At 41.9% G+C, this 19,715-nt stretch overlaps 1 protein-coding gene across 1 annotated transcript in view; it reads right to left on the bottom strand.

Annotated features, from left to right (window-relative positions):
* The window catches only part of LOC135895773 (unhealthy ribosome biogenesis protein 2 homolog), a 66,521-nt gene that overhangs the window by 2,547 nt on the left and 44,259 nt on the right, over positions 1-19,715 (bottom strand). Inside the window, exons 25-28 of the mRNA XM_065423933.1 lie at positions 13,600-13,707; positions 12,078-12,275; positions 9,932-10,029; positions 2,136-2,247 (exon numbers count right to left, since the gene is read on the bottom strand). Of these exons, the coding sequence (XP_065280005.1) occupies positions 2,136-2,247; positions 9,932-10,029; positions 12,078-12,275; positions 13,600-13,707 (516 nt within the window). The remainder of the gene's footprint in view (positions 1-2,135; positions 2,248-9,931; positions 10,030-12,077; positions 12,276-13,599; positions 13,708-19,715) is intronic.

Here is a 19,715-nt window from a genome sequence, read left to right on the forward strand (position 1 = left end):
TTTCGTACCATCTGCAAGTGGCTGTAAAAAGCTGCATGCAGTGCACTACCACGCATGCATATTGTTGTACCAAAACACTTGAATATGCATCACCCAGAGCACAGATAAAATTTCCCCCACATTTTGTCCATTATGGCTGGGTCTGTTAAAAGCAGAATTTGTTGCAGGAATAATATAGGCAGAACAAGCTGAATGAGAATAACAGTTCATTATATCCGAAAGTATGTTATATGCAGAACCTTTGTAATGGGCATGGACTCTATGCATTCTGCTGGACCGTTTGCGCTTGGCAACGAACGACACAGCACACAGTAGTACGACCATACATAAAGAGCATTTTTTGTCAGTTAGGTGAAATACATAGAAAAAAAATAATGCAGATCCCACACACTGTGGAAATCGATGTAAGCAAAGCTTTCCGTGCTGGATGCTTTTATTGACGATAATTAGAAGTGATGAGTTGATGTTAAACATTACCTTGTGTGCACCACTGCTGTTTGTCTGTGTAGTACACAGAACATACAGGGAGAGGTGTTTGCTTGAAGCATTGTTGTGTGCCATATTTTATAACCTCTGAGAGGGTTGAGCATTGTCATTGCCTCACATGGCACATCACATTGTGGCAGAAGTATTAAACTTGAATTAGATTATGGGGTGCTGTACGGGCCAAAACCACAATCGGATTATGAAGCACGCTGTAGTGGCGGACTCTGGATTAATTTTGACACCGTGATGCCCTTTAACGTGCCCCAAAATCTAAGTGCGCGTGCGTTTTCTATTTTGCCCCCCTCGAAATGTGGCTGCCATGATTGGGATCAAATCCCCGACCTCTAGCAATGATATAGCCGCAAAGCTAATGCGGCAGGCACAGAAGTGCTGATTTGACAGTGGACAGCTTCTGCAGTGTCTCCTGGACACTGCGGTGACCTACATTTAATGCGGCTCTGCTTCTGCGTGCCATGCATAAGTTGCCCGCTTGACATATTTGCATGGAATTTATTTTCCAGAAATAGCAGCAATGTACTGTACCATACCTTGAACTTAAACTTATCCTGTGTCCCTGCAACCATTGTCGTATAGTAGTGGGGTTTCCTTGCCTTTTGATGCCTGTCCGCCTCTCTTGTATGGGAAGTGCCTCTTCTCCTCCCTCTCATCTTCTATCTGCCTCCCCTCTGGCCTCACAGGTTAGTAGAAAGGGAAGCTTTGCAGTTTGTGCAATACTTCTGAGGGGAATCACGGATAATTACAACTGTCAAGCAGCTAAGCTGGAGGCTAAGGTGGCGATAGCCAGGGAGCTCCAGAGGGCATTGTGCACATTCGACACGGTGGGGTGAAAACCAGTTTCTCCAGTCCCTTTTCCTCTCTTACTCTTTCTCTCTACTTGCCTGTCGTTTCTCTCTGCACCTGTCATATATACACACACACTCTGACCCCCCTCGACCGGCAGGTTGTGCCCTACAGCAGCAGTAGCAGTGGGAAAGTTGAAGGAAGAGGCAAAGAAACCTTCGCTTTAAAAATTGTCCCTCAATGAAACACACTGAAAAACTGAGGAAGTTTGACTTGCCACTCAAGAATGTTGCCCCATGGATTTGAGGCCTCACAACTTAGGTCCAAGTAAATGTAGCCATTATGGGTGGGACGTGAAGCTGCAAACTGGTTCTCACTAGCAGAAAACCATTGACACAGCACCATCAAGTAGTGTGTATATGCCAAAAGTAATAACGAATACCTCAAGCATGACATATGCTGCATAAACAAATACCACTGTTTGAAATGTGACTGCATTACAAGCTTCCAGAGACCCGTGACGCTTTTGTACAAGGGCTTACTGTGCACGGTATGAATGACCAAGCATATGCATTCAGTAAATTAAAAAAAAAAGACTATTCAACAACAAGGAAGTGAAACATTTAGGATTGCACAAATCTGATTGCATGCAAAGGAGTCAATTCTGCTCCCAGTAAAGATATTACATAGGCCTTTTCTTCACAAAATGGTTGATGTGTGCTACAATGCTCAAGACTGGACTGTGGCATGCACAAACTACTGCCAAGAAAGCAGGTGTGACTGCCTCCATAAAAAGGTATTAGACAATTTAAATTATAGAATTGACAGACTCTACACATGACACTGACCTTTATTGGAGGGTGCAAAACGGTGTTTATTGACTCCAAGATATAGTCCGATATGAGAAATCCACCCATTTTAGAAAACTCCTTCTTGTGTGAGGCTATCTCACCAACCAATCTGAAAGGAGTGCAACAAGGAATGCAAGTGTTTGTGGCCAGTGTTGGGAGAAAACATTAATGAAAAAAGACAAGGCTTTCAGTGCTTGTTTTAAGCATTAGTATAGCACAAACCATATTAAGCTGTAAAAACAGCTTTACTCTCTCCTATGCAAAGTACTAAAATTAAAGGCAGCTGCTAATCATGCTGTGCGTGATCACCTTCCATTTCTGTTGGTTTTAAAGCTGTAGAAGAATTGGGGCGAACAGCGAGGTTCAATAATATTACAAGTGCACACTAAAAGCATTAATATGCCATTATGAGATAAAAGCAATGAGTATGCAATTGATGAAACAATGGTAAATTTTCTATCCCCAATTCTTCATTGCATTCAAGCATGACTTCAACATGTAAAAAGATTACAGTATGTTTCCTAATGACCCACTTTTGATACATAGCAACATTGGCACTGAAGCTGCTATTCAACATTCTAAAAAAAATTGTTTCAGAGCAAAAAGGAGAAAAAAAAAGGACTGGAAGTTTAAACAGCCAATTAGCACAAGCTTTCACTTCAGTGCAAATCTGTCCAGTTATGTTTCAATGAACAGCAGAGCAAAATATAACCACGATGACAAAAAAAAAAAAAAGACTCAAGAAAGAAAGAAGGAAGTTCAGTTCTCAGAAAGTTTGTACAAGATAACCACTGCTGACTGGCTCTTGAAATGGTTCACCAGTTCAGGCACATTACTTCAACAATCGAGGTTACTGCTCAAACTCAAGTAGTATACTAAGTTTAATTCTTTCTTACTTTCTACAAGAAGAAAGGGGGTTAACCGAGGGTCCCGATTTTATTAGTCATATCATAAGAAGCCAACAAACATTGACACCAAGGACAACATAGGGGAAATTACTTGTGCTTAATATATGAAAATAAAGAAACGAAGAATTAATGGAAATTAAAGTGGATGAAAAAACAACTTGCCGCAGGTGGGAACCAATTCCCACCTGCGGAACCAATTCCCACCTGTGGGAACCTGATTCCCAGCTGCGGAACCAATTCCCACCTGTGGGAAACTGCAAGGTTCCCACCTGCGGCAAGTTGTTTTTTCATCCACTTTAATTTCCATTCATTCTTCGTTTCTTTATTTTCATATATTAAGCACAAGTAATTTCCCCTATGTTGTCCTTGGTGTCAATGTTTGTTGACTTCTTATGATATTACTTTCTACAATGCGTTTTATGATTCCATGCAGTATTGAGTGTCACAAGGGAAACCAACATAGGAGTCAATGTGGGATCCCAGGAAAGAACTGGTGCAAGTGACATCTAACACCCTGTTGTAATCATAGGGAAATAATAAATAAAGAAATTATGGGGTTTCACGTGCCAAAACCACCATTGATTATGAGACATGCCATAGTGGGGGGCTCCGGATTAATTTGGACCACCTGGGGTTCTTTAACATGCATCTAAATCTAAGTACCCAGGTGTTTTCTGCATATCGCCCCCATTGAAATGCGGCCGCCATGGCCGGGATTCATTCCCGTGACCTCATGCTAAGCAGCCGAATGCCATAATCACTAAGCAACCAGTAAGCAACTTTATTAACAAGCAGCAACTCAATACGGGTAACCTCATTTGCATGGGTGATTTTAATGCTCCTGGCATCCATTGGCATTCAAATGCAGTGATGGCATAGAGGTAGAGCATCCACCTCACACGCAAAAGGACACATACACACAAAAAATCCACGTGTTGATAAAATGCATAAACAGGCCTGGTGTGGCCTGATCCTGGTAACGCACTCCCTCATCAGAGCAGGATTGGCCACCCTGGTGCAGTACTTGGCCACAACCTCCTATATGAATACAACAATCACATCCCCGCCCTCAGTCCCCAGCAGCTGTGAAGCAACTGACCACGGTGGCGGTCAGACTTGTGACGCAGCAGAGGGTGCTAATCTGTGGATCCGGACAGGCTGCCACTGAAATCAACCTGGCAACATTTAACAATAGAACGTTATCGACTGACACGAGTCTAGCAGTGCTATTGGAGGAATTAGCGGGCCTTAAATGGGATATAATAGGGCTCAGTGAGGTTAGGAGGACAAATGAAGCTTATCCAGTGCTTAAAAGTGGGCACGTCCTGTGCTACCGGGACTTAGACAAGAGACGAGAACTAGGAGTCGGATTCCTGATTAATAAGGATATAGCTGGTAACATACAGGAACTATGGCTTTAACGAGAGGGTGGCAGGTCTTGTGAAACATAATAAGCGGTACAAATTGAAGATCGTACAGGTCTATGCGCCTACATCCAGTCATGATGACCAGCAAGTCGAGAGCTTCTATGAAGACGTGGAATTGGCGATGGGTAAAGTGAAAACAAAATACATTATACTGATGGGCGACCCCAATGCCAGGGTAGGCAAGAAGCAGGCTGCAGACAAGACAGTGGGGGAATATGGCATAGGTTATAGGAATAGCAGGGAGGATTTATTAGTAGAGTTTGCAGAACGGAATAATTTGCGGATAATGAATACCTTCTCCCGCAAGCGGGATAACCAAAAGTGGATGTGGAGGAGCCCGAATGGCGAGGCTAGAAATGAAATAGACTTCATACTCTGCGCTAACCCTGGCATCATACAAGATGTGGACGTGCTCAGCAAGGTGCGCTGCAGTGACTACAGGATGGTAAGATTTCGAATTACCCTAGACTTGAGGAGGGAACGGAAGAAACTGGTACATAAGAAGCCAATCAATGAGTTAGCGGTAAGAGGGAAAATAGAGGAATTCCGGATCAAGCTACAGAACACGTATTCGGCTTCAACTCAGGAAGAGGACTTTAGTGCTGAAGCAATGAACGACAATCTTATGGGCATCATTAAGGAGTGTGCAATAGAAGTCGGTGGTAACTTCGTTAGACAGGATACTGGTAAGCTATTGTAGGAGACGAAAGATTTGATTAAGTAACGCCAATGTATGAAAGCCTCTAACCCTGCAGCTAGAATAGAAATGGCAGAACTTTCCAAGTTAATCAACAAGTGTAAGATAGCTGACATAAGGAAGTATATTATAGATAGAATTGAACATGCTCTCAGGAACGGAGGAAGCCTAAAAGCAGTGAAGAAGAAACTAGGAATAGGCAAGAATCATATGTATGCGTTAAGAGACAAAGCCGGCAATATCATTACTAATATGGATAAGATAGTTCAAGCAGCTGAGAAGTTCTATAGAGATTTGTACAGTACCAGTGGCACCCACAACGATAATGGAAGAGAGAATAGTCTAGAGGAATTTGAAATCCCGCAAGTAACGATGGAAGAAGTAAAGAAAGCCTTGAGAGCTATGGAAAGGGGGAAGGCAGCTGGGGAGGACCAGGTAACAGCAGTTTTGTTGAAGGATGGTGGGCAGATTGTTCAAGAAAAACTGGCCACCCTATATACGCAATGCCTCATGACCTCAAGCATACCGGAATCTTGGAACGCCAACATAATCTTAATCCATAAGGAAGGGAACGCCAAAGACTTGAACAATTATAGACCAATCAGCCTACTGTGCATTGCCTACAAAGTATTTACTAAGTTAATTGCAAATAGAATCAGAAACACCTTAGACTTCTGCCAACCAAAGGACCAGGCAGGATTCCGTAAAGGCTACTCAACAATAGACGATATTCACACTATCAATCAGGTGATAGAGAAATGTGCGGAATACAACCAACCCTTATATATAGCTTTCATTGATCACAAGAAAGCGCTTGATTCAGTCGAAACCTCAGCAGTCATGCAGGCATTACGAAATCAGGGTGTAGACGAGCCGTATGTAAAAATACTGAAAGATATCTAGAGCGGCTCCACAGCCACCGTGGTCCTCCATAAAGAAAGCAACAAAATCCCAATAAAGAAGGGCGTCAGGCAGGGTGATACGATCTCTCCAATGCTATTCACAGCATGTTTACAGTAGGTATTCAGAGACCTGGAGTGGGAAGAATCAGGGATAAGAGTGAATGGAGAATACCTTAGCAACTCGCGATTCGATGATGACATTGACTTGCTTAATAACTCAAGGGACCAATTGCAACGCATGCTCACTGACCTGGACAGGCAAAGCAGGAGGGTGGGTCTAAAAATTGATCTGCAGAAAACTAAAGTAATGTCTAACATTCTTGGAAGAGAACAGCAGTTTACGATGGGTAGCGAGGCACTGGAAGTGGTAAGGGAATACATCTACTTAGGGCAGGGAGTGACGGTGGATCCGGATCATGAGACTGAAGTAATCAGAAGAATGGGCTGGGGTGCGTTTGGCAGGCATTCTCAGATCATGAACAGCAGGCTGCCATTATCCCTCATGAGAAAAGTGTATAACAGCTGTGCCTTACCAGTACTCACCTACGAGGCAGAATCCTGGAGGCTTAAGAAAAGGGTTCTACTTAAATTGAGGAAGACGCAACGAGCTACGGAAAGAAGAATGATGGGTGTAACGTTAAGGGATAAGAAGAGAGCAGATTGGGTGAGGGAACAAATGCAAGTTAATGACATCTTAGTTGAAATCAAGAAAAGGAAATGGGCATGGGCAGGGCATGTAATGAGGAGGGAAGATAACCAATGGTCACTGAGGGTAATGGACTGGATTCCAAGAGAAGGGAAGCGTAGCAGGGGGCGGCAGAAAGTTAGGTGGGTGGATGAGATTAAGAAGTTTGCAGGGACAACATGGCCACAATTAGCACATGACCGGGGTAGTTAGAGAAGTATGGGAGAGGCCTTTATTCTGCAGTGGATGTAGCCAGGCTGATGAGGATGATGATGATTCATTGGCCTAGTTTAACACTTGTGAAAGAGACTTCTATAAATAGAGAACTAGCTGCATTTTCCCTTTTATTCGACCTTGTCACAATTACCAATGAACCTACACGATGTGGCGCTATGCTCTATTTGGTCTTTGTTAGTTCTAGCATTGTTGCAAAGGGCTACAGATATGACGTCATCGAATTAATTTCTGACCACCAGGCTGTTCTTGTCTCATTAAATTTCTTGATTACTAAACACAATTTTGTTTTCTCTACATTTCCTGATTTTTATTGCGCTGATGATATCTCAATAGTAGGCACTCTAGTATCAGGTGGCTTTGACGAATTTGTTACACTAAGTTCTACTTGTGATGTTAATGCAATGGTTAGTCATTTCGAAGGCTTGATTAAAGATGTATTCAGCGTTTCATTCCATTAAAAACAAAGAAGAAAAATGTGAAAATTCCCTGTATGACGCGAGATATATTACACCTAACACGACGTGCTAATAGGCTAAGGTGTAAGAGGTGCTCAAACAATTATGCAGCCATGCTAAGTTTCATTAAAGCCAAAGAGGAGCTTAGACTAAAAATTAACTCGGCTAAGGATGTTTTCTTCCATGTGCAGCTGCAGGACCTACTAAAAACTAACCTGCATAAATTCTGTTCGTCTGTTTTACCACGTGATATGATAGCTACTTCTATGGCGATTAACAATGTTTCTACTAATTATCCATTTCATATATCAAATGCATTTAGTGAGTATTTCCAGTCCGTTTTCACTTGTGACAACAACGTCATCCAACCAGACACCATTGCTCGTAGTAACATGTCCATCAGCGACATTAGTGTTACCGAAGAAGGTGTGTTAAATTTAATTTTGAAACTTGATATTAAAATATCTGTTGACCCAGACAGATTTCCGAACTTGTTCTTGGTATGGTACTCATTATGGACCTGCCGTTACCTTACTGTCATATTTCGCAAGTCCCTGGCATCCTCTACAGAACCCTCATCCTGGAAAATGGCTCAAGTTCTTCCTTTATTCAAGACTGGTGACAAACACATTATATCTAATTATAGACCAATTTCTTTAACCTATCATTCATGCAAAATGTTAGAACACATTATTTACAAACACATTATGGAATACCTTGAGACACATAAATTGCTATCTAATGTCTAGTATGACTTCAGATGTGGATTCAGCACATTAACACACCTAAGTGAAATTACACATGACATTTGTATTAACCCCGATGCAGGAACCAAACTGATGCAATCTTTATTGATTTTTCAAAAGCATTCGATAATGTGATTCATACGAAATTGATGTATAAACTTGACGCCATCCTTAACAATCCCCGCCTTCTCAGCTGGATTTTTAGTTTTCTTTCCCATCAATCTCAATTTGTGTCCTTTAACTGAGCTGATTCCACGGTCGCAGAGGTACCTTTGGGAGTGCCACAAGGTTCAGTGTTGGGTCCGTTGCTTTTCTTGATCTTTATAAATGATTTGCCTCGTCACATCATCTCAAATTTATGTTTGTATGCTAATGACTGTTTATTACATCATAAAATTCCCTGCTTTCATGACTATTTAGAGCATCAAAAATCACTTTCTGATTTTAGCTCTTGGTGCACTACCTGGCACATGACAATTTACAACCATAAAACTATCGCTATGACTTTCACTAATAAAACCAAGCCTTCCGTGTTTTCTTACAATATTGGTAATATTCAGAGTGCTAGTGAATATAAATGCCTTGGCTTTGTTTTCAAACTCAGTATGTGTTGGTCCAAACATATAGATTTAATAACCTCAAAGGCACTGAAAAAGTTAGGCTATCTGTGTCGCACATTGATCACGGCCCCAAGGGATACTAAACTACTGATGTACACATCTCTATTCCGACCTTTACTAGAATATGCTTCTCCTGTCTGGAATCCGCACAAGCAATGCAACATTAATGAAATCGAGGCCACCCAAAAGAAAGTGATTCGCTTCATATGTTGCATTCCATCCCTAGGCTTGGAACCGCTTTCAGATCGCCGACGGATGGAATCGCTCAAGTTTCTTCACTGAATTATTAACTCCTCTAGCCGGATTTCATCGGATAATTATCGTACTCCTGCTAAACCATCCAGTACTAATCACCTAAACACCGCGCCTCATTTTTCCCCTACAGACACTTTTAAATACAGTTTCTTTCCCTGTGTTATTGAATATTGGAATTCCTTGCCTGGTAATACTAGATCTCTGCCTTTAAACTTATTTTTAGCAACCATTGAGTAGGTTGTTATTCTCATTGAGTCTGTATTATTCATATTGCCTTTGTTATTTGCCATTGTTCTGCTTTTCATACCCACTCCTGCAATAGCCCAATAGGGCTGCAGTATGTACAAATAAAAGAATTAAGAAAATAAAAGCCATGGTGAGTGTAATCGAAGAGAGATGAACAAAAACTTCAGAGTGGTGTCACTGTGAAAAAGAGTGTCACACAACCTTTCAAGCCACATTATCACTCGCATAATTTACATACAGCGCATAAGTGCAACTCATATATCCATAATTACCTGCTTTACCAATTTATTGCATTTCATTAAGTCCATCAAAAAAGTTTTGGGGTCCTCTCAAGGTGACATGAATCTACAATGCTATCCGAATCCACAATGTAAGCATTTGAGCCAATCAGTGCATGCAGTTACCAAATAAGTGTATGGAGTAAGTCGCAATGCTACTGAAGTACTCAAAATACCTCCTCTACAGCCCGGTTTAATTAAGTGCAGACAGTCTACACTGGCGCTAAGGCAGCCGGGTGCCCATTTTGTGAGATCCAGAGTTCACTGCAGATTTTGTGAGACCTTTGCAATTATAAAGCTAAAACAGAAAGGATCCTAGTGCAGATACCGTGCTCACCTTTCCAAGGAAAGGGCACACATGTGCAGCTGATAGGCCACAATTGGGTCACTTTTCAAGTGCTCAGATCCACCCACTTTGATGACGCTCTTGAGAAGATGTGAATGTCATTGAGGCAGTCAAGGCAAAAACTGGAAGATTCTTACGGCACGAGAGTCAAGCAGTACCAATTTCCTTTACCCAGTGTTGCAAAAGATAACTGACGAAAGAAAACATGGGAATAAAGGGACAAATCTTAAGCAATGAAATAGCAGGAGAGAGAAAGACACACACATACGTATACACTTTCAGCCAAACTCGTCACAGGTCTAATCGTTTACCTCACTCAGCAGTAATTTCTGACTCCAGAATGCTACAATGTCTTCCACACTACCACTTTGAACAGATTCATCACCATACCACATTTTGTTTCTTCTGCAAGGGCACAATTATCTTTAGATTACAACCATGGCTATCAGGCTGTAAGTGAGTATAACTAGGTGTGCAAAAATACGAATGAAAAGATGTCTACAGCATATTTGGAGCAAATACATCCATGGTATGCTAATTCCTGAGCATCTGATACCAAAAAAAGTTAGAGAGAGGAAAAATAGAAAAAATTCAAACAGAATCCATCTACAATGATTGTCTATGATATGTGAGAGCATCTGCATGACACATACACACACTTTATTCAACCCTACATTAAATCCTTTTTCACTTCATCTGCTGTGCCCAAGACAGCTCTCACGGGACGGCGTGCTGAAGTTTGATGTGTACGTAAGCAATTTGAAATGTTGTGCAGTGGAACCTCATTCACAAGTTTTGGAAAAAATAATGGGGAAAGCTTACTAACTGAGAAAACATAAAATTCAATGTCGTTAAATAATTCGACAGACTCAACTGTAGGTGAAAAGTATGTAAAGCGAAGCGTTGCGCAAATCAGTGCATCACGAGATGCTGACGCGTGTCATGCTGGTGGGGCCCAAGCGACCAGAGACACATTGTTGTGGCTTTGGTAAGCTTAGGTTTGTGCTCCTCAAATTTGGCTTGGGTCAGCAGCTTCTTCGAGCAGGGCATTCTGGCTGGAAGTTTTGATGTGTTTGCTCACTCAATGTGGCAAATTGTTGCAGCACAAGATGCCAGTGTGAGATGTATATTGTCAGTTTCTTATTGCATAGTCTTTTAAGGCGATGGGAAACCAAAACAATATCGAGCACCCCTCCCCCCCTCCTGGTGGGCAGTGCCGGAATATGATGCCTACGATGCAGCCAGAGTGAAACAGGATGCTCACTTCATGCCGCCTGCAGCAGGAAATGATGGTGCATTTGGGTTATCGCCTATTAAAAGCGTGCAGTGTGCTTTGCACGGCACTACACTCCACATTCTGTGAAACAGATTGGTGAAGATACTTATCAGAATAAGGCTGGCGGCGACAGCTGTGAATGCAGCAAGTGACGACCCACCAAACTAAGTGTGTGCTAGCATTTCCACATGCGACAGACGGGCGAGTATTGCGGGGAAGCTGCTGCTGTGGGTGGCTACTGTTATGAACCCTGTGCACCCAGCACGTCTCCTTGTTTATGTGAGATCTAGCAGCCGGAAAACTTATGATACTATAATAGTTTGGTGATGTATTGAACACTGGTACCGAAAGATCGTGATTTCTGGGAACATATTAACTGGTAAAAAAGAAGCAAACCTTATTATGTCTTCTCTTGCGCTCTTGATTGCAAATGCTGGTGCCAGAAAATCATTCATAACAGGATTGTATGAACAACATTCTACTGTATACCCCTCAAAAATACAAAATCTGGCACTACATGTACTTGAGGTCGGTACTTGGAATTTTGGCAACTATTTGTTTCTTCTTCTTTTGATACATCTGACATTGGACCGAACATGTGTTGTGTCGAGTGTTGTGTTGAATGATGTGAATGATCATACAATGTGAGTGTGATCGAGGCACCTGGCATCGCTGTTAACATGGCCTCGAGGATAGTTACTCACTTAGCATGCTCTAAGACTAGGCTCGATTTCTCGCGCGGCACTAAATTTTCATAATTTATTTCTTAGACGGTAATCGTTTTGAGGCCGGATAGATACCCAGCCAACCAGGCAAAATTATTGGGAATAGGCAAACAATCTTCTCATATTTAAAAAGGATATGGGAAATGCAGGTTTGGTAGGCCACTGTGCAACCGACGACCATCACTATCCTCTTGCTGAGAAAGATGCTCAGCAGCCTAGAAGCAGCCATAACAGACTGGCAGAAATGTTCCTGGCTTCTGCCCCACAGATGCAGAAGGTTGAGGCTGCTCAGGGACTGCAGGATCACCACGCCACCTCGATGGGAGAGAACAACCTGGAAGAGAAAAGTTAAATAATAAGTGCAACAGCAAATCAGTTCAGACTGGCAAATTATTATTTCAAAATCACATTTTCATTCATTTGGTGAAAAAAAAAAGGTAAATAATACTGCAGCAAATGAAGGCCAAACTTTCTTTTCTTGGCTTTCACACCAGAAACACGGTGCCAGTACGTCAGTGTGATGTCAAAATTTATTTCCTTTCTCACATTTGGGCTTCGAAGAGCAGATAACTGGGCAAGCCTCAATGCTGATCACCAGTGTCAGCTGGTGAACAGGGCAAGGCAGGCGGCCAGGCCGCATGGCTTCCGGGACTGGGTGGCCACGCTCGTGGAAGGCAGCCTAACAACCTCGTCTGCTCTCAACAAAGTTCATTCATCATTATCATTGCCAGTAAGGAATGAAATTTACAGGTAATAGGTAATCTAATGTGCTAGTTGCAAATGTGCTGCTAGATTTTCAGTACGTAATGGAGAAAATATGTTATTCAATGTTTTCTTTTTGAAATTTTTGGGATGACTGAGAAAAAATGCTTTACAGTAACCAATCTAAAACTTCTGTGATTATATTCCTGAATACTCAAGGGGTGCAATAGGCACTGTTTCATGCTTCTGCCTCTATGTTCTCTATGTTCTGCCTCTATGTTATGAATGTAATAAGTTGCAAATTGAAATAGGAATTATTCTGTTATTCCTCAAAATTTCAGAAAGCTGCAGGGCACATTAACATGGTATTTTAGACTTACTACACTCTTTGGAAGCCTCAGTATAAGATAGAAAAAAAGAAAGTGATTAAGTTAGGATGATTAGGAGAGTAACTATGCCTCTTGGAGTATTACTGACGACCAATAAGAGTTGTATTTAAAAAAAAGTGGAGAAAGCTAATTACCATGTGAGAAAAGCAATTCATTCTCCTGAATGCAGAAAATTTGGTAGGTAAGCAGGCCAGAAAAGACTTTTTTTCAAACAAGACCAATATTACCTGGCTCTGATAAATGATTTCAGAATGGTGAATGGCAAAATAGGTAATTTTAAGTGCTTTCACAGGTAAAACTGAGCCTTTCATAGGGTAAGAACATTTTTTTCCTCACTGGCCTCACTGACACATCATTTAAGCTCTTCTTTCTCTACAGGTTTACGACAGCAGGTTCGCCACAAGTTTTAAGCTACAGGATTTACACCACGTAAGTAGTTCTAAAAAGAATTTACTTCTTCCTTTTCCGAGCACACAGCAGTAAGCAGAAACGAGAGAATATGTGTAAAATGAATTCTTTGAAGTGGCAATTTTCGTAGCAGTTGCTGTATGTAAATCCTTCACTCACTCTTCTCATAGTCAACAGCGTTGAAAAAAACTTGAGAACATATACAACAACCTCTGGGTGTTCGGAAATGTCATATATACTCAGGATGACAGCGAAGTACTCGATAATCTGAAAAGAATGCAGAAAGAAAATAACAGTATTACTAATTGGGTCAAATGCACCTTTCTTTCCTCCCCTCTGAAGCTCATGCTTTCCAATGTGAAGGGGGTATGTAAATCCTAGGCCACCAATTTTTAAAATATTTATTCTTTGAGGTATGGTGATGAAAACTTGTACGTATAGTAATGTTATGTGCTTACTTTGAATATAAGGTTCATGTTTGTTTATCTACATTGGTTCAAACTTTACACAAGCTTCTTTTAATCATCTTCAACAGAGATTTCCAAATATATGTTCCTTAGATTTCTCTAAATAGGGTATCAGTGGTTTCTGTATGATTCAAGGAATGCAATAAGACCAACCTTATTGCTCTCCCTTACCTAGAACACGAGTGGCAAGGTATTGAATTTGAAACTTGAAGAAGTGTTTTACTGGCGACTAACTCTGAAGTCCCGCAACTCTTGTTCTAGGTAAATGCAGATCAATAAGGTTGGTCTTTTTGCATTCCTTGAATCAAACAGAAGCCATTGGTACCCTGATTAACGAAATTTCAGGAACTGATGTTTTGCAAGTCTCTGCAAAATATTACTCAAAGGAAGCTCGCATAAAGTTAGAACAAGAGGGAGTACACGTTTTCAGCACCATATTTCAAAGAATGAAACTGTTTTCTAAACCCCACCTCCCATATTAAGATTAGCCACACTAAGCACAAGCAATAAGCATTAACAGAGTGTGTATTTGGGTGAGTTGATCTTGCGCTGTTGCAAGTTTAAGCACTATAAGGGCGACAGTGTACCATCAGATGGCATCATGAACAATTGTCAGTTCTTCCTTTGCCTTTCTGCGTTATTTCAACCACTAGTTCTAGTCTGATTCCCATTAGACAAAATTGCTTTGTCACATCTTCTAAAAGCAAAAAGGAAACGAGAAACCATTATACAGTGCCATTATATAGTACAGGCAAGTACGAATATGTGCATTACAGTTTTTCCACCTTCGCTATCCAAGGAAAGTACAGTTTGCAAGTGATCTGTAGCGTGACAGTGGACATGATGATAAAATATGAGTACAGGCTAACCAGTTACGCTTAGCTATAAGCAGAGTTTAGCATGACATTTTTGCCAAGTCACCTATTGAATTATTTATTGCTTGTCATAGGTTTTAGGGCTTTGTTCTTATTCACACTTGTAATCCTTTCTGATGGCTAGAATTTTCAACCCAAGATGACATATTCATAGAAGCATAACACTTGTCAAAAACATGATGAGGAGCTTTGAAACTATACTACTATAACTGCCGAGAATGAAAATGTGTTTTCTTCAATGATGATAACCCCCTTTTCTTAAACCATATTTTGCAACATTGAAAAAAAGATTAAGCCTTCATTTAATATACCCTAAAGATATTTTAGGTATAGTCCACATATTAACTCAACCGGACTATATTTTTAAGAAGAATCCCTGGACAAATGTTCAGCTCGTCCTGGGTTATGTTTAGACAAGTGACACATCATATTTGATGCTATTTTGCAAAGGCTATCAGACTGTTCCAGCTGGTCACCATAAATGAGCAACTACCCTTTTGTAATTGTGTGGCAGACATTCATTCAAACTTTTTTGGTCTGAGGTGCTTTCAGTACCAAAGGACATTTATTGCTCCTTCTATGCAAGTCAGCCAGCTAATACAAGCATGAACACAAGTTCCTCCATGAGACATACATATTAATCAAGGAAGCTTGACTTGTCATGCAAGGATACCCAGCAAATAAGGTATGCTTATGCCAGACATCAACAACTAGTAAATAATTTGTGGGTGCAGTCCTACTAACGAAAAAGCATCTAAACGATTATGCGTGCTCATGCTAGTGCTGTGTAGGAAAGCTGACTCGAAAGTCTTCTACAGGTTGCAGACTGCATGGACAAGTGTGCCGTTGGTCTGCATGCGCTGACATCCTGAAGCCAAAGAGAAAGAAGCAAGATCCTCTTGAGCCAGAGTTACAGTAGAACCTGGATTATACGAATGTCTCAGGACAGCAAAAAAATTTGTTATCCAAAACTTGAATTGCTTAAAAACTTCAAAGACCAGAAAATTATTGGCGGGCGCTGCAATGAACAGACTGACTACTAAAAATTACCAATTTTTAAAATTCTTTTTCCCGCAATCCTAAACTTATTCATATCTCATGGTGAAATATTTGCAAGAAGTACTGTATTTACTCGAATCTAACGCACACTTTTTTCACAATAAAATGGATCCAAAAAGTTGTGTGTGCGTTAAAATCGAGTACAACCCTAAATCTGCGTTACCATATCGCCATTGGTGTTTCAAAGTGGCCGCCTCGTACACGCTTCGAGCCTAGCTGCTGTAGCTTCCTCAATACACATGCTGTAGTACGTGTTGTCTATCTTCTGTCTTCCCGTTTTCTGCATTTGCTCTATCAACATGGAAGTGCCAACTGCGAAGACAAAGTTCATCATGATGGCCCATTTAAAGGAAAGTGATCCTGTGTGGGGAGACGGACGGAAATCAGGCCGTATCACAGGCGTTCGGAGTTCCTGAAACTTGCATGCGGGACTAGTGCAAACAGAAGGGGGCGATCTACTCCTGTGGCTGCTGCGCATGGTGCAGCCACATGCTACGCAAGCCCTATCTTCTGATTTGCAATGAGAAGAGAGTCGACACGTCTAGGTGCACCAAGGGCTGATAGCTTCGTGTGTGGTGTTCTCGCCACTTAGTTCGCATGTAAGCGAGAGACGACACGACGGTCAGTTTGCTTGCCCTTAGTACTGTGCTTCCTCACTTCAGTGTTTTCATAGCGAGTTTCCGTGGTCATCGAGGGAGACGCGTTCATGACACCATGGCTGTTAATTTAGTTAGTAAGCGAATGCTTATAAGTTCACACTGCCGATCAAATTACTGTCCCTACTTCGTATAGCTGTCTACTAATTTGCTACCCCAATCAATGCTTCACCTTTCGGGCGAAACTGCATCTTTCTTTATTTTTCACAACTTTAGTGTATTCAGAGTAAATCTTTGCTTTTTCAAATGAGAGAAAGTTGTGTTTCTGTATGAAAGCATGATGTGTGTGGTACTGTAAAGGATGTTTTATTTCTGGTCCCGAAAAGCGTTACAATTGAAGGCGGGTTAGAATTGAGTAAATACAGAATGCAGCAGAATTTTAGTAAATTGAATTTTTTTTATTGGTTGTCTTCAATATCAGGAAGAAAATCGAGCTTTGGGAGGTGCTATCACACTACTGATCACGTGAGTGCAGCTTTCCATCGACGTACGTCACTGTCTTGGTACCACCGCAAATGTGAGAGATTGGAGATTCTGATAGCAGCACTGTATTTCTCCATGTAGAAATAAACGCAACAAAAGGGAGCGCTAAAACAGAAAACTAGTATTGTGATTCGCTGCTGCAGTCAAATGGCGTGCAGAGAGCGCTCCTATTAGCTGATGCTAATTTGAATCACTGGAGCGCTTTTATCGCGCACATTTTGGCAGCAGCAGGCTATGCACTTCGGGCGTTCTGAGGCTAACGTTTCAAGATCTGCCTGGTTATCTCTAGTTTCATTCGTAGTTGCATCCTAGCTGCTGCATGATGGTGATAAGGGCATGATTTGCACAACATAAGAGAATCCGTTTGCTTTTCTTTGTGCCAATGAAGCTACTTCATATTGTGCGATAGAAGTTTCATATTTTCATTAAGTAGTGAAGACGATGGAAGACGTGTAATAGAGAGGTAAGACAACCCATGGTAGTGAATGCCGCTGACCTTGCTGACATGGCAAGACTGGGTCACGTGCGATTGCCGGCTCCTGATAAAGTTAAAAGCTGTTTGAATATGGCCCACAAATTGCATGATACTGCACAAAGCAAAAGCGTCTTGGGGAGTAGGTGGGGGGTAGGTGGCTGGGGAGGGGGTGGAGTCGCGACACAGTGACGTAGGTTGCCCTGGCAACGGAAATGCAACTGGAGCATTAGCGTGGTTGCTCTACTGTGGCCGCTCTACCAGTGCACTGAGGCCTTTTGGCCAGCTTTACCAAGGAGTGCACGCCAGCTTGATTGTTCGTATCATCCACAATGGCACGAAAGGCAGTTTGCAACATTTGAAATTTAGCATGTTGTAAGCTAATGGACTTGGGCCAGGACTTTTGAAAAATTTGCATCATTCCAAAATCCGTGTTGGGATTGACTGTATCCAGGGTGTCTACCAAGTTGACATTTCCAAATTCCCGGAGTTTTCCAGGTTTCCCCCGAGTGCCTTTGCAAAATTCCCTGAGTGAAGAGAACTTTGTTTTATGTCAAGACACCATGTCTCCCATTGCTGTCAATCTCTAGTAAGCATGCAAAAAAAAAAAAAACGACTTAAAGGGACCCTGAAACGATTTTGAAGATTGTACAAACGGACTGAGTCATTAGAGTAGGTCCTTCTGATCATGGATTGACACATCTAAGTGCTCCGTGTAAAGCGTGTAATTTATAATAAGGTTTTAAAAATGTACATCGCTGCCAATCGCAGCACATTGCTCGGCAGAACTATCAGCCGCCCCTACCCATATGACGTAAAGCACTCAACCGACATCAGTAGGGCGAGCTATCTGATTGGCTGCCCAGGATGCGTCATTGACAATTTTACCACCTTTATGGTGAAGAAATTATGTTCGTAATACTTGGAATGTTAGTTAATTTGTTTCTATAAAAAGAAAGTAACAGAAAGAGAATGCACAGGAAGAATTTCTCACTACACTTAAGCACTTCCGGCACACAGCAAGTGTCGTCTGCTTGTGTTACAATGTGCTCCATTTTGACGAGAGCTCCGCGGTCAGAGTCGGTCTCAGTCTTTTCGCGAGCATTATGATTCAACTTTGTTGCGTTGTGGACTGCAAACGTTGCAACTGGCAATATGTCAAGCTATGATATGGTGTCCCTCTGCAAGGTAGCAGATGAGCGGACTGACTGCATCGCATCGAACTGCCGCTATCCAATCAGCGCCAGGATTTGCACGCTTGCGGCCGTCACTTTACACTGGAAGAATACTAATGCAATAGCGTTTCGCGAGTCTGGTATTAGGGTAAACGCAAGCATAAGGGGCAGGGCCTGGCAGTTTGACCGTGTCGTTTCACGGGATGAACAGAAGCCCAAATGTGAATGGTCTGCACGGTGCAGCCATCTGGTGGCACAGAGATCAACCACACACAGTAGCAGTAACGAAATGTATTCTTCTTTGCTGCTGGTGTAAATTTTTTGCAGGAGTGTAATCGTTAACATGTTGTTTTTGTAAATGTTTAAAATGCTTTACATTTGGTTAGAGCAATATTAGCGCTTTGTTTGACTGGTTAAGCTCTGCGCCAACAGGTGGCTGGATCATGCAGACCGATCAGGCCGCTCACGTACATCTACGCTAAAGTTCCTTCATCAGCTTGAGTTTATGCCTCCAGTCATCCGTCGAAATGTCCAGCTCGGCTGAGGTTACTAGAATACCAGACACGTTCGGTGCTGTGACAGAATGCTCGTAACACACGCTGCTTTGATAACTCTCGCTTGGGGTCATCTGCCAAGCAGCTGGCAGAGAGTTTGGAGAGGCTTCGCGCACTCGCTTCTATAGAACTGGAAGTCGATGACACGACGTGCCATCATGACGCAGAGCCAGTGAAGGCGGAGCTTAGCCCGGGTCACTCGGTGAACAAGATGAGGAGAAAATGCATGACTATGGAGGAGGGTAACTTGTAATTGTTCGTAGCTCTCTCAATATGAGACGTTTCACACAAATTGTGGTGCGAATGATTAACTTTAGCTGTACCCTAAGTGTCTACAAAATTTGTCCAAATCGTTTCAGGGGCCCTTTAATCCAGTTTGAATAGTAAGGAGTAGTGTTTACTTCATTCCGAAAGAAAACAGAAGGGAGGGGTAAGTAAAATGCACAATGAATAAAATATCTTTAAGGCTTCACAGCGTAACAATGAGGCGAAGCTGACTTTCAGGAACCGACATTATGCAACACGCTGTGCTTT

This window comes from Dermacentor albipictus, chromosome 4 (assembly GCF_038994185.2).
Source record: "Dermacentor albipictus isolate Rhodes 1998 colony chromosome 4, USDA_Dalb.pri_finalv2, whole genome shotgun sequence".
NCBI lineage: Eukaryota > Metazoa > Arthropoda > Arachnida > Ixodida > Ixodidae > Dermacentor > Dermacentor albipictus.